General features: G+C 37.8%; 1 protein-coding gene across 5 annotated transcripts in view; it reads left to right on the top strand.

Annotated features, from left to right (window-relative positions):
• FRS2 (fibroblast growth factor receptor substrate 2) overlaps window positions 1-15,540 on the top strand; it is a 58,186-nt gene that overhangs the window by 34,338 nt on the left and 8,308 nt on the right. For 4 of the 5 annotated variants that reach the window (XM_080625611.1, XM_080625608.1, XM_080625610.1 and 1 more), the window contains 6 exons: window positions 4,538-4,643; window positions 7,149-7,240; window positions 8,756-8,788; window positions 9,108-9,294; window positions 12,473-12,631; window positions 13,567-13,730. In XM_080625611.1, the coding sequence (XP_080481737.1) occupies window positions 7,175-7,240; window positions 8,756-8,788; window positions 9,108-9,294; window positions 12,473-12,631; window positions 13,567-13,730 (609 nt within the window). In that variant the 5' untranslated portion in view covers window positions 4,538-4,643; window positions 7,149-7,174. The remainder of the gene's footprint in view (window positions 1-4,537; window positions 4,644-7,148; window positions 7,241-8,755; window positions 8,789-9,107; window positions 9,295-12,472; window positions 12,632-13,566; window positions 13,731-15,540) is intronic. The other variant, XM_080625612.1, reaches the window with a different exon arrangement.

Genomic DNA, 15,540 nt, shown 5'->3' with positions numbered 1-15,540 from the left:
TTTGTGAAGAGCTAATTCTACTTCTCCCTTTAAGTTACAAATGCAAGAGAACTCATGTCTCTTAGTGGAGACTTCATGGGTTTTCAGAACAAGAAAAGAAAAAAAATTGTTGTCTCCCACTTTCTTCTGCATTTCATAGTTTGAGGCTGCATCTTACTTGAGAGAAGTTTCATGAGGGGCACCGTCAAGCTCTCCCATTTCAAACAGGTTCACAAAACAGGCATAAAGGAACAAGAACCCCTGCTCATGCTTGCCTGCACTCCAGCTAATGTGGAGACGTGCAGCTGTGTCACAGAAAAACATGGCTCCAATGTGGCATATAGCTTAGGTCAACAACAAGGCAGTTGTAAACCTTCAGGAAGGCATCCCAGGAGCCTCCTTATTTTTCTTGAGGTCTGGTCCCAACTGCTGTTACAGCCATCAATGAGAAGGTTGAAATTTGGCTCTCAGCCTTTTAAGCAGGCTATGATATCTACAAGGTCACGGTTTCTGTGAAGGGTACCATTTTTGTTAGGTATTCAAGTAAGCTGCATTTCCATTACGTGGGCTATTGCCAGTTCTTGAGATGAGAGTGCTTCATGATGGCATTGATGGCTCCAGGATGGAGAGTCGTGTGTGCAAGTTAAAAATTTTCCCTTTTGTGGTAAAGGGTCTTTTGCACCATACATGTGAATTGAAACATGGCACTATTTGAGTTTGAGATGGCATGCATGGTCCGTTCTTTCAAAGTTGTAAGAGATTAGGAAGAAAAGATGCTAGCCATTTTTCAACTGCCGTACTCCCTCAAATACTGGTTTAGCAGAATAGTTATTTTTTAAAATAATAATGGTTGTCTTTTCATACGTGTATATCATGTTTTCAAATTACTTATTTCCACAGAAATGGATGTTAAATGTAGAGGGTTTGGTAATACTTCCTTTTACTCTACCTTTTAAGTAAATACTTCAAATGAGTAGGAAATCAAAGTGCAGAGGAGCTTGATGTTCCAGTAGTTGGGATTATGTCCTTTTACATACATGTGTGTATATATATATTTTTCTACATAGCTTAAGCCAAATGAGAAACAGTCTTCGAAAATGGCCGATGATGACACTTTAAATTTAAAAGTCTATGTAGTCTTCTAAATTGGGCAATTTGGAATGTTATAGGCAAGGATGACATTATAAGTGTGTATTTCTATTGCTTAGCTGTGATCAAAATAATAATATTTTGATGCTTGATAATATGAGAATGGATACATTCAAGTGCTTTGTCAGCCTGAGTGCTAACAACCTGTACACAGGCATCTTTCTCCAGTTACTCCATTGTACTCACTGGCCTTTCTAGACACTAAAATTTCTGAAGCCCCTATTTAAAAGAGCCCCAATTTTTTTAAACTACAGTTTTGTGGTACAAAACACTTTAAAATGATGTTAATGTGCTTTAGTTATGTTTTCTGTGCTCTCCCTATAGGTGTAAGAGCAAGAAATACAGAGGATCTAGCACTGTGGCAGTTAGTGATTCAAAAGATCACATTTTCATTTGAAAAGAATATGTGCAAAAGATGGGTTTACAGACAAGGCACCTTTGCTTCTCCATACTTCTTCTGGGCCGTGCTATGGTTTGGGGTTTTTCCTTCCCTGAGTTTTAAAAGCTGTGTACTAGGAATTAAAATATCCCCCAAAGTTAATCTTTGATTCTGCAACCAGGGAATGCAGAGCTAATTTAATGCCAGGTTTTACATTGGCATTGCAACAGTGAGCAGAGTTTAATGGGTCAGCCAATTACCATGAGCAAAAGGAGGAATATGACTGCAGCTTGCCCATGTGGCTTTTCTTACATGAGGGGAACACGCATGTTCTGACCATTCCCAAGCTGGGGACATTGCACAATTGCAAGTGTCAGAATTTCTACTAGCTTTTGCATATGACTTTAAAAGAATATCTGCTGTATTTACATTGATGCTTTGTCTTCCTTGACTTTTCAGAGATTAGCATAACTTGTTGCCACTGCTTAGTTCTTTGAGGGAAAAGGACATGGTTCACTTTACAGAGCCAAGTAATAAATCTTTCTGAAGTTATGGCAGTTCTTAACTTTAACTCTGTTAATAAGGTCTAGATAAGCGCTGGTCCTGGTTTGTCTTGCCTGGGATTTTACCTTGTAGAACAGTAATGAATGTGTTGGGGAGAATCAGAAAATACCCCTTCCCCCTCCTTGCATGACTGCACCCAACCACCACTGATACTTTGTGAATGGGAAATTACAGCTCCTAAATTTGACATTGTAGACATAACTGAAAAGATTAACTTTTAGGGTTGTGACTGTGAAAATGTCTACTTCTCCTTGTATGTTTAAGTTTGGGTAAATATTTTGCAATCTGGGAAGATTTAAGAAAATCCCAAACAGAGTAAATGGTCAACTTGTAATTGGAAACAACTGGTTGGAGAATTTTGCTATTCCTTTACATTTAAAAGAAGTTAGGTGCTGTAAATTTGTGTGCTTTTATCCATTAAAAACTCTGTTTAGATCACTTAAGAATCATTCTTAGGTAACTGAAATAGGCGACTCTGCTTTGGGTAGCCAAACCATGTGAAGGCTTTATAACTCTGCTAGAAAAATATCAGGGTAAATAAATACCTGTGCAAACACACCTGCATGAGTGTAGCTTGCCTGTGAAAAGTTTTAATTTTATTATTTTTCTAATGACTACCTGTAAGATTCCACTGGAGTGGGGGGTGTGTGTGTGTGAAGCTTTCTACTCCCTCTTTCCTTTCTCCCATCCTAAAGATTTTTAGCAGGGAATGTGGTAAACTAAGTAAATCCCAGCCATTAGTGCAGGGGCTGAGTTTTCTGAAAACTGGGCAGAGATGGCTAAGGCTGTGATTCTGTCCTCAGCTGGCTCTGGCACTTGCTAGGCTCTCTGCTGAGCTGGTCTGGTATGTTGAGCCATCAAAAATGTAACCTGACCGAAAAACATAGTTAAATAATACCAACTAGATGGGTCAGGCCATCATAGAACCAGAGCCCTGTGCATGTTGCAGAGGCATAGATCTTGAATACAACTGTGTACGATTTTGTCCAAGATCAAGAAAGCTTATGGCTAAAGGGCAAATAAATTATAGGAAGGGTATGTGACTTGCTCCAAGTTCCTGGTACTAAATACCACTTACGCACAGCAGAGAATCTGTATGTGTATGCAAAATAACATATCTGTCAAGCAGTTCAGTAAGTTTAGCCCTCTACCTTCGTGAAATTTAGGGTTTAGTTTCAAGTTAAATACAAGTTGTTTATGTTTGGGTTTTTTTTTTTTTTTTAATGTCTTGTGGCAGTGCAATCAAACTTACGTTGAGTCCATGTCTTCCTTTAGTGTTAACTGGGACAGCTCTACTGGATCAAACTTGAAATATCAGTTTCTCCGGTATCCTGTTTCTGACAGTAAACAGTGAATTCTGACAGCCAGTATTAAATATAAGGGAACAGTAAGAAGGAGCATGGTTGTATTCTAAGACCCTTCTAAATATCTGCAGCTTATAGACTTTTTGAGCCAGATGTGACATCCTTGAGTTTAAAAGCTCTTCACGGAGCTTGCGTTTGCCTAATTACTTTCGGAGTCTTTAAATTTCTGGAACTCATTCCCACAATATGTTGTGGATCACAAAGTTTAACTACATATGATGTGCAAAACTACTGTGTGTTTTTTTGACCCTGCCTCTTAATAGTGTCCACTACTGCACCCTAATGCTTGCACTTGGAAAATACTTGTGCTTTATCTTCTCCGTGTCACCTATGGTTCTGTACTCATCTTTTCTAACCTCTGTGGCTGCTTTTTCCAGGCTGAGCAGTCCAAGCACTATGTTTCTGGTTTTACTCTGCCTTTTTTGACAGGGGAAGGCATGACTGCATACATTACTACATCTGTGGGTGCAGTGGGGATTCATACAGTAGAATTGTATTTTTGGTTTGGCTCTTTGAGTTCTTCTCAAACAATTGTAACATTTGCTTTATGATAGCTACTGAGCTAGTATTCCATTGAACTGTGTGACTACATGACTGTTTTTCCTAGCAGATAGAGCTCCTATGCTAGCTGTTATTTTGCATTTACCAGTGCTGCAGTGTTAGCCATTCAAGTCAGCATTTGTGTGTGTTCAGCAGGATAAGCAAGACGGAGTTAGGCAGAGGAAACTGTATGTGTTCTTCTGTTTGTGTCCTGTGGTTTGGTTCAGTATGTGTTAAGGATAATGGGAGCTTCACATCTGTCACTTCCACACACTGAATTGGGTAAGCAGTGAGTGGGAATGAGTGGAGTCCCCAGTGTTATAGGCGACAATGCAGAAAGGGACACCAGGTGATTTTCTTCCAAGACCCAGCTAGGCACTGAAATACTGGGGAAGACCTGAGAGATCAGTCTCTTGTCTAAAACCCCACTTAAGTTGCATCCTGGCCATCAATACCTCACTTGACATAATACTGCCAAAATAATTTTAAAGTATGTATTTTTGTTATTTACTAACTTGTATCTTAAAACCCAGAAAAATTACATTTCTATGTACTCTTCTAGTTCTAGGTCAAATGATTAGTTCTGTGACAGGACAGCATGACGCTTTGAGTATGACAGAAGCCCTGATGCTGCAGGAGAGGCTGGGAATATTAATGGCCAAATCTAGGTGAGTGATTTTTAATTCTGCTGGTTCCCTAGCTGTTTCATTTATTCCTCATAGCCTTAGTTTGCATCTCTTCTTTGAACCAACATTGCAGTTCTTGATTTTTCTGAAGTATTAATATCAGAATATATTGGAGACAAAGTAACGAGCTTATATGATTATCAATACCCTACCCTTTCTTTTTGTCTTTCTTGAGATATAGTGGTCATACTTCATACATTTGCATATAGTTTATTGCAGGCTTTCTACTTGCAACTCTAGTGATTTATGCCAAACTACTTTGCAGTTAAGGATTTTTTAAATTGTTTTAAGTTTGCAAGCACCTGCCTACAACAGACTTTATCAGCTGTTTTATGCTGCATGCTGAGAAAGTCATGATACTAAACCAGCATGCTGCTATCTAGTTCTGTTTCCACTTTGTCAAAATATTTGGGGAGGTCTAACACTGAGCTTTATTTAGTGCAAGTATCTGTGCCTGAAGGCTGCTAGAAGCATCTTACAGCTATGACTGCTGTATGGACCAGAGCTTGAAAACTTTTGCTGCAAATTTATATATTCATTGTGAATCTGCATTGCAGCTATTGTCACTTGTTGCTCTTTTTAGCAGTGAATTCTCAGCATGAGTAGGGTACCATCAGTGGGCTAGCAAGACCAACAACATGAACATTACTGTAGTGAGGCATTGTGAGTGCAGGGTAGGAAACTGGTAATAGGTTTTATTACCTGTATCTCCTTTCTAAACAAATCAGGCAGAATTCAGAAGTAAAAATTTTGCTGAACTAACTGTGGCATGTATGTGTGAAGACTTAAAAATAGTCTGTAATTGAGTGATTTGACTGATGAAAAAGATTTAGGACTTCACTATGCAAAAATCAGTTGTGTGTAGCATGGCTTCATTCTCTAACAGTACAAGCAAACAATCAACCTCCCAGTTTCGTATTGAGCTGGGGAACAAAAGCTCTGTCAAATTAATGAATGTTTTGGTGTTATGGCTAGAAATGACAGTAGAGAATCCGTGATTTTGACTGTGTGTCTGGTGCTTTGCCTCTTACTGGGATTAATCCAAGCCATATTGTTACCTTTTATGTTAAATTCTCCATTTCACCTCTGCAGGGCTTTAGTGGCAGATTTATACAGTCTCTAGGATAGCAGTATCTCTTTTGAGTGGGTTTTCTGGTCAAGAAGAGTGGAAGAGTTAGCCGCTCTTCATTGTATTCCTTGCCCCTTACTTCTCAGCAGACTAAAGTGCTACTTGGGTACTACTTCTGCATGCTAATACAAATGCCTGTCTAGAAAGCGAGTCTTGGTTTTATTAAGGTGACGTCAGATTTTTTTCCCCTTTAGTCAGGTGAAATTACCAACCAGTTCCTCTTTCTTGATTCCTAATGGCATATCTTGTGTTGACTTAGTTTTCCAGGATTTTGCCCCACTTTTCATTTTTTGTAGTGGAAATTCTAGTTCTCACCCAGTATAAAGATGAGGTAAATAGTCAAGGTTTCTTTTGTCTGACTTTCTTGTATTTCTTAAATATGAGACTTGCCCCATTCTGCAAGGTGGTAGAGGGAGGAGAAGGTTGTTGTGAGACTTGGTTCTATGAACATTTTATCACACTATTTTATGAAAGTTCTACCACACATAGAAAAATATTTAAATGAAAATATTGAAAATGCCAAATATTTTTATTTCCTTATTTTAGGTTAGTTGAATATTTTACAGTATTATAGCAAATGAAGTAGACTCTGTAACACAATCCAAATAGAACTGAAATAAAAAAACCTTCAAGTTTTGAAATATTTGTGTTGAATTTGGGTTTTTTTTCTTTCCCTTGACTTTGATGGCATAGTTTTATGTACATTGCTATATGGGAAGTATTTAAATGTGAAGCACAGAGCCTCGCTGCACTGCTGCCAGCTCAGGGCTGCCTCCGGGCTTGGAATGCCTCCACTCTCTCTTGCAAGCCAGCCTTGGAGCTGCTGAAGCCAGAGCAGCCTTTCAGGATTGCCATGCGGGCTCTTTGTATTGCCTCTGCCTGGTAACCTCCTACAGCCCAGGGCTTGTATGGGCGTCACTAGGGCTGTGCTCAGCAGTCTCGGCTGGGGAGTGCTCATTTAGAACTGGAATCCAGAGAGTTGCCCTGTGTAAATGCCCTGGTTCAGGAGATGAGAATCGCACCCAGTAAGTTGTTGGGTTTTGTTTCCCCTAAGCTGCTGCCATGGGAATTAAAGTGACAAATCAAATGGGTCTGTTCTGTAGTAACCTAGAGTTGAATTATTGGTAGGCCTTTAACAGCTTGGTGTTGCCACTCCTAAATGCCAAATCTAATTTAACTATTTAAAAATATTTCTAATATTTATGTTGATTTTTTTTATTGATTATGACTGTAAAATTCATCATGAAGAATTGTCATTTCAAAGAGCAATTTGTTTTGAGTTTTTATTGATGATACTCTAATTTTTCTTCAACTAAATTATACTTTTCATGTTTGGTTGGGTCTTTTTGCCCCTTTAGAGATCACATGGTCTTCTAAAGAAGTCATGGGTAGCTGTTGTAGCTGTCCAGATAAAGAAACTGTCCCTGATAACCATCGAAACAAGTTTAAGGTAAGCAAATGATGTGATATGTTCTTAATTATTTTGTTGCTTTCTTGCAGAGCAGGTAATTTTTTTTTTTCTTAAAAAATTACGTTAAAAAAGGGTGAGAATTACTGAGCAGTTAAAACATTGCAGAGTTGAAGGTGTCCATGGCTATAGGTTTCTACTGCCCCTTTGAGAAATCCTCCCTTACCAGCAGTGACAGGAATTCCCTAGATGGGTAGGCTTTTTTGTGACAGTTTTGATCTTCAGGAAAGAACAGCAGTCCTGTGCTTTTGTTGGTAGGGCCCTAGTAAATGTTTTTGCCTCTGTGAGGTTATGGAAGTTAGGAAGGGAGTTGTGAGCATAAGGGAAGATCTGTTGGAGAATTGTGATTGTGAACCTGTATGTGGAGTCAGCAATGGAAAATTTTTGGTAGTATTTTTGTCAGGATAATAAAAAGTTTTTATTTTGTCCTTTAAGAAACTTTATTTATAAATGTGCTTCTGTCCCTCATATATCCCTGGAATTTATAAGCTTGTGAACGCTTGTTCATGTGTTTAACATGCTTAACATGAATCTGCTGAAGTCAGTGACTTTAAGTAAACATACCTTTGCATAGTCACACAAGTCAGATTTGCTTCTGTGCTCCAAACTGTCTCTGTGAGTTGGCAAAGGAATGTAATGATTCCATAGTGAAAAACGATTCATGAGTTGCCTTAGGACAACACCAAAATGAGCTTTAAAGCCATGGGAATTTCTGGAAATGTTTCATATTATCAGTAGAAAAAGCTGAAAGATTAAATATTTTTCTGTTTTCTTGCTTTTTATGCATTTAACATCACTTTGTGTAACTAGTTCCTATTTTAATCCTCGTAGGATTTCTCTATTGTTTGTGTGGGTCACTGATTTAGCAGCAGGGGGGAGGAGATGCAAGCATATAATTTGTAAAATAAAGAAAGTTGGCATAAGCCTCAGTGGCAGATTAAACTATTCCTAATTCTTTTCAATTGACGAGATTTCATTTGAAAATCTCTCTTTAAGGAGTACATTAATCAATATCATAGGGAAGATTTTTTTGGTAGCCTTTTTATTGAGCAAGACACAATCCCACTAGAAGCAGTATTGTGAGAGAAAATACATGCGGAGGAATCTTCTATTTGAAGATGTCCACACAGGGATGTTGGACTAGATGACCTTTGAAGCTCCCTTCCAACCCAAACTATTTCTATGAGTCTGTGAAAATAGACATTGTCCAGATTGCCTAAAGGATGCAGATGACCTCAAACTGGTTTAAAAGCAGAAAGAGGGGTTTTAATCTTTATACACATTTTCACACAAGGTAATCATAGGATATTTGAATTATTTTCGGGTTTTTTTGAAAAGGCATAAAAGAGTCTAAAACAGTCTGGTGATTCAGCACAGTGCAAGGCTATACACGTATGTGAAGGAAGCTTTATCTTGGAGCCGCTTATCCTTTTTCGTTCCTTTACCCAACTGTAAGTGGGGCTATATGACAAATCAATTTTTTTTTTTTTTTTTCAGAAATGGGTCTCTAAAAAGATTCCATTATCTGAGGTATGCCGTATCTGGATGAAAACACTAGAACATGTACATAAAGCCAGTTTAAAAAAGTTAAACTTACAAATCTCTTGTGTTTTAAACTTCTTGGATTTTACAGTAATGTCATGTAGTCTTACTCATACTGCTTTTAAATATGTATTACTTTTAATTCTGGGTGGGGGAAGCAAAGGAACTGGTTTGATGAGGTGTTTCGTATTTTTAACTTCTACCTCAAGGATCATAACCAGTATGACAGAGCAGGTGGAGCATTATCAGGGAAACAGTTGGTGTTCAGACAGTACTGACCTAATGCTATTTAACTTCCTTTTTATAGGTTATTAATGTGGATGATGATGGTAATGAACTGGGTTCTGGCATAATGGAACTTACAGATACAGAACTAATTTTGTACACCCGTAAAAGGGACTCTGTAAAATGGCACTACCTCTGTCTCCGTCGCTATGGCTACGACTCAAATCTTTTCTCTTTTGAAAGTGGCCGAAGGTGTCAAACTGGACAAGGTATGTGAACTTTTTGTATAGAAAGCTTTTTGGAAATTATTTGATGTCGGAAGACACTTCCCTACCTTCTCCCCCCATCCCCCAAACAAAAAGTATATTTGCCTGTCCTTTTGCAAGAGTTATAAAGGCTATAGTTTTATATGGGAAGGTGGTTTCTGGGAGAAGAAAGTGTATTACCTTTTGAGGAATGGTCTTTACGGTAAAATGAGGATTTCAGTTGTACACAGTTTTTGGCATTGTAGGTCTGGAGCACTTCATGCTAGTATGTGTGGATAGTTCTCATCAGCTTAGGAGGTGTTTTTGACAAGGAAATCTTTCTACCTCAGAGGCTGACTTGACCTTCAGAGAAGGGCCGTGAAACCTGGACCTGTGGAGGAATCTCCTTGGAATTCAAAGAATTCTCAATTTTTAGATTTTAAAAGACTGGAGCACTGATACAAGCTGAAATATCCCTGCTCTATTATTGTCTTCAGTAACACACTTGTGTTTCATCCTCTTCCTAAAACAAATGCCACTTCCATTTATATCAGTGATGCCATTTTCAAATTCATATTATTTGTATGAAGTGTAATCTCCAGTTATGCTCAGTTATCTTCTGTGTGGCTTTAATTGGAAAAGATGGTTACCTTTGCAGTTCCCAGATCATGCCTGCCTTTGTCAAGGTTGGCTCCCAGTGAGAAGATTTAGGCTTTTCTCTCTCTTCACTGCAACAGTCCCCAAGGGTATAGTGGTTTTGGCCTTGTTTTGTATCTTCCTACTGGAATGTAGCTGTGTGTAGTTGGAATTCTTACATATTTGTACTTTGTGAGATTAAGTTGTGTTTTCATTTTCTTACAGATTTTTAGCATTTAGTAGTGCTTTTATCAATAATGATATTTAGCAATTGCAGTTTTTTAAAATTTGACTGTAAAAAATCAGTCAGATGAAAGAACTTGATCATAAACAAAGCTTACCATTCAATCTTCCTTGTCCTAGCAGAGGTAAGAGCAGACAGTTGGGGTATTTTAATAAGAGCTTAGAAGGCGTTCTCAGCTTATTTCCTAATGAGAAATTGAGATGTTTTCAAATGTTACAGTACACTCCATACTGACCTAAATTCTCAGACTCCTTGAAGAAAGTGATAAACTTCATCTTGAAGGAAATTGCATTAATTGGTTTTTCAGATTTAATTTACTGCTGCTTCTAAATATGTAAAATAGATAAAATTAAACTGAAAATACTATTTTAAAGGTTCTTTCCCATGGCCTGTTAGCAAATATGCAGAATTTTCCACCGATTCTAAATGACTTTTCTGCTAGCCTCCTGTATTAATTTTTTAATAGAGAAGATTAAGCAGCCTGTGTAAGCAGCAGCCCCTTCCTCCCTCTTTTGTTTCTTGCCTTCCTTATGTAATATTAAAATTCTGTGAATATTGAGAAAAAAGAAATCTGCCAGAAGATGTTCTCTCTGCTGCCTTTTTTTGCAATGGAGCATTGTTCCTGAGACCTACACTGGGCTTTGTGGGCACAGTTGCAAAACTTCTCTTGGTGAGATGACCCAGAATTTCATTTGAGTATACCCTGAATATTGCCCAGCAACTTTTACTGATTGCATTACTTGATATTCTTGTTTGTGTTTTCCATTTAATCTCATATTAATTGATGAGTTTTGGGATAAAATAGATAAATAGATAATTAAGGGTAGAAAACTTGGAGGAGATTGTGTGTCACCATGTTCTGTAAATGACAGATCACATTGTATTAATGTGGACATATTTAATAAAAATCAAGGTTTCATCAAGTTGGTTTTGCTTGCAGTTTCAGTGCCAATTTGGTTCACATCATACTTTAAGGAATCAGCAATTTGGAAGCACTTTTTAAAACAAATAAGTAAAGACAGCTGAATTTCTTAGAAACATACTGGGAGCTTTTTAAAGTTTGTGAACCTAGATTTTTTTCTTCCTTTTTTTTTTTTTATATATTTTATTTTACTTTTTGTCCCTTAATATTTAAGTATCTTGTGTGAGTTTTCATAAATACGCAAAAAATTAAACATGGATTATACTTGAACTGGAACATGGGTTGGGGAAATGGAGTAGAGAAGCAGCTCTGCAGCTGATGTGTTGCAAGCATGAAGCTTATTCACTGCAGTGGCTGAATATTAATTGTGGAGTGTCATTCCTCTTAGTCCATGTGGTCTATTCCCAGCTGGGGTTTTGTTAACTTCTGCCATATGGAGCCTTTCTGGTAGTACTGATCTGTCACAGTTCTCTGTCCTTAAATAAATATATGATGATAGTAATTGCCAGTGTATTATCATAATTGTACTTACAGAGCTAGCTATTTAGGTAGGCAGTTTTAGTAAAGAGTGTTTTAAGATTGTAATACTCACTTTAAAAAATGAGCACCTGCACCCACGTTTAACAAGCATGTCAACTTTAACTTCATGCTTTCAATGGAAGAATAATCCAAAGCTGCGACTTTGCTGGTGAGGGTAAGTTGGGGCGCTCCCTTGCTGTTTAAAGGCAAAGTGGCACAATACACACGCAAAATACATGGTATTGCTGCTAACTTTGTTTTCTGTGTCTATCCTTTAGCCTAAAGCAATTGGTTTGTTACTGTCCGTTTCACACAGTTTGTCTTACTAGCTTTTCATTTTAATCTTTTCAAAGAAACCAAACTTTTACCCAGTGTTTAAATTCTTCTTTCCTGTTGTGCAGGGATCTTATTTTTATGGTAATTTAATAGAAACCTGATTTAAAAAATATGACCGTGTAACACCACAGTAGTTTCATTTACTAGTTTTGGTTTTGGGTTTTTTAATTAATTTATCAAACAGGTATCCTTTTTTTCAGCTTAAAAAAAATGAAAGAAAAAACCTTGCCCTGCTTTGTGTTTTTTGTTTTGTTTTGTTTAAACCCCTCATTTAGCACTGGAAACTTGGTTTGCTCTTAACTGAGCCAGTTTTCTGTTCTAATTGAACTTTTGGTGCATGGGAATCTTATTCTTCTATTAGATAAACACTTTTAAGGCTTTCACAGTAATTTGTGTATTTTGGCGCAATAAAAGTTTCTTAACATTTTGTTTCTTTGGCAGGTATTCATTCTATGGATTCCAGTTCTGTTTTTTGAAAGTTACATACATTGTAAGACATGTTTCTTAAGTTAAAGGATTTTGATTTTTTCCTTGTGTATTTATAGGAATCTTTGCCTTTAAATGTGCCCGTGCAGAAGAGCTATTTAATATGTTGCAAGAGATAATGCAGAATAATAGCATAAATGTGGTAGAAGAACCAGTAGTAGAAAGGAATAATCATCAAACTGAGTTGGAAGCTCCAAGAACCCCTCGAACACCTACCAGTAAGTATGGTTATACTATCAGATGACATACCTGAATGTAATGTGGTGCTTAGTTGAAAATAGCATTTAATTTGCATTAAATCTTTAAGTAATTAAAAAGAAAACTAATTCAAAGCTAAGAGGCTAAGAACCAGTAATGCATTCTCTTGAGGTACTTGCTGAGGATTTTTTTAGGGAATCCTAAGTCTTGGGAGCAAAACTGCCATAGTCAAGTTCTTCAGCTTTAAGAAACAAGTTTTGGGAGCTTAGTTGTTTCATAAGAACACTGCTTCACTGAAGCAGTGTTGCATTAGAAAGCAATTCAATAGGTGTATGGGTAAGAACACTGAAGCAGTCTTGCTTTATAATATATCACCATATTTTACTTGTAGCATTTCTGAGAAATGTTAATGTTGGGTAATGTTCCAGCTTTTTTATTAGGGGGGAAAAGTAATGGTAATATCACATCTACAGTGGGTTTGTAATATTTATTTTGCTGTGAGTAGATGGATGGGTGAAGTCCTTTTAAAAATACCAGAGGATTTTAAGTAATCTCGGACAGATGGCTTGATATTTGAAACTAGGAATTCCAGGTTATTGATGATTTCAGAGAAAGAGAAGCTTATTATTATAAGTGTACTGTTTGTTAAGGAGACACGTTAATGGTAAAACGAGAAGTTGGATAGGGGGTTTACTGGGGGAACTACAATGTGTAATACACCTGGATTTCAATGGTTGCTTCAGAGATGCTTCTCAGTAAATACTGGCATGCTGTACTTTCCAATTTGCTTTTCGTTTCCTCTCCCCCAGCAAAATTGTCTTGTGTATATTTAACATTGGTTTACATATTTTAATTTCTCCTTTGAAAATTGAAAATGAAGATACAAAGCATCTTACTCATATACAGTAAAATGTTCTATTTTAATATGGCTTTACTTGTTTTCTAATTGAATCAGCTCCTGGGTTCAATGCACAAAGTTTACCTAACGGCTATCCCAGATATCCATCTTTTGGAGATGCTTCATCACATCCTTCTAGCAGACATCCTTCTGTCGGAAGTGCACGCCTCCCCTCTGTCGGTGAAGAATCAACACATCCTTTACTTGTAGCAGAGGACCAAGTGGGTATTTTTTCCTCTTATGTAAGTTAGGTTCTGCATTAGTTCAGATTTTTCTAATGCTTGCTCTGTAGGCTTTCATTTGTGTTTTTCAGTATAGGGTATAGTGTATTTCTACCATATATTAACTGCCCAGAAAAGTGTTTGCTTTGCCTTTTTAAAATGACACTTTGTAGGATAGCTTGTGGAGGAAAGTAACTGCTTTAAATTGCTCATCTTATATATTAATAAAGATACAGAAAGTATGTATTGGCATATACTCAAAAATTTCAGTAAATATTTTTAAACACCTGAGTTGTACTTTCTAATGAGAGATCTTGGTCAAAAAGCTGCTTTACATTTAAGTTTTCTATTTGCTGAGTAGAAATCATGGACTAATTTAGGTTAGAAAGGACCTCTAGAGTCCTCTAGATCAAATCGTAAAGTCAGAGACAGCTGCACAGAGCCTTGTCCTATCATATTTTGAATACTCCAAGGGGATTCTACAACACTCTGAGCCAGTGTTTCACCACCTTTGTTGTGAAAGCATTTTTCCCTAATACATCAATGGATTTTTTTTCTTGTTACAGCTGGTAACTCATTGCCCCTTAGCCTTTTGCTGAACAGCTTCAAAAAGGGTCTGGCTCTGTCTTTTTCTTTACCTCTTAGGTAGTTGAAAACAGCTGTTAGGTGGTTTTCTGGCCTTCTCTTAAGACTGAACAAGGATGGTGCTCTCAAATTCTCCTTCTGTGTCATGTGCCTTTCTAAACATGGCTTTCTACTGGACTTTCTCCAGTGTGGTGATGTCTGTCTCGTACTGGGGAGCCTAGATTCAGTCTCACAAGTGCTGGATTGACAGTGAAAATCACTTTCTTTAATACTGGGCTGTGCTTTTGCTCGCACAAACCAATGCACATTTGGTTGCTGCAAGGGCACACTGCTGACTCGCATTCAACTTACCATTCACCTGGACTGCCAGTGCTTTCCTGCAAGGCTGTTCTCAAGTTGGTGCCAAGCTTGTGGTATAGTTGTTGTTCCCTACCAGGCACTGGACTTTCCATTTGCTGTTGCTGAACTTCATGAGGTTTCTATGAAGTCAGTTCTGCTGAGATCCCTCTCAGTGGAAACCCTACCCATCTGGGATAGACTGAAAACTTCCAGAAGGGTGTGTTCTGTCTCCTCATATAGATTGTTGCTGAAAATGTTAGTCAAGTTTAATAAAATTTGTGGTGTGGTTTAGGAATATATGTATGACAAAAACCAGTGTTGGAAATCAGAGAAGGTAACTGGAGTCAAGTGCAGTGAAGCATCTGGTGGGAAAGGATTTGTTAAGAGCCCCCACAGAAGAGTCCAAGTGTTGCTGTTGAAGCTATTGAAGAGAAATTAGTTTAAGAGAAAGCAATGAGTGTAGGAGTCAAGCGAGCTGTAAATAACACTTCAGCTTGTAGAGCTTGACAGAGAAGTAGGGAAGGCTAGCTGACTGCTGCTGTCAGATACTGCTTTTGCTGTTTGGGTATCCAGACACAGAATTAAAATTTAGAGAAGGAATCCATTACTCCAGTCATTCCTGTTCAGTCTTGTGTTGATCCACTGTGGGAACTTGGAGGGATAACCTAGGGGTATATTCCTGCCTTTCTTAGTGGCATCCAGTGCCAGCTCATGCTCCTTTCTAATTCCGAGTGCCACGGTTCATACGGAATTGTATGTTTTTCTCCTTTAGTTTGTTTTTAGGAGACTGTTGGCTCTTGAAGAAAGAATGGACTGTTCTTCCAGTAGAGCCAACCTCTCCTCATTGCTTGAGTAGTACGCATGGCTAGATCCTAGGGGTGGTGGG

This window comes from Psittacula echo (genome assembly GCF_963264785.1).
Source record: "Psittacula echo genome assembly, chromosome: 1".
NCBI lineage: Eukaryota > Metazoa > Chordata > Aves > Psittaciformes > Psittacidae > Psittacula > Psittacula echo.
This window is presented reverse-complemented; position numbering and strand designations above follow the sequence as displayed.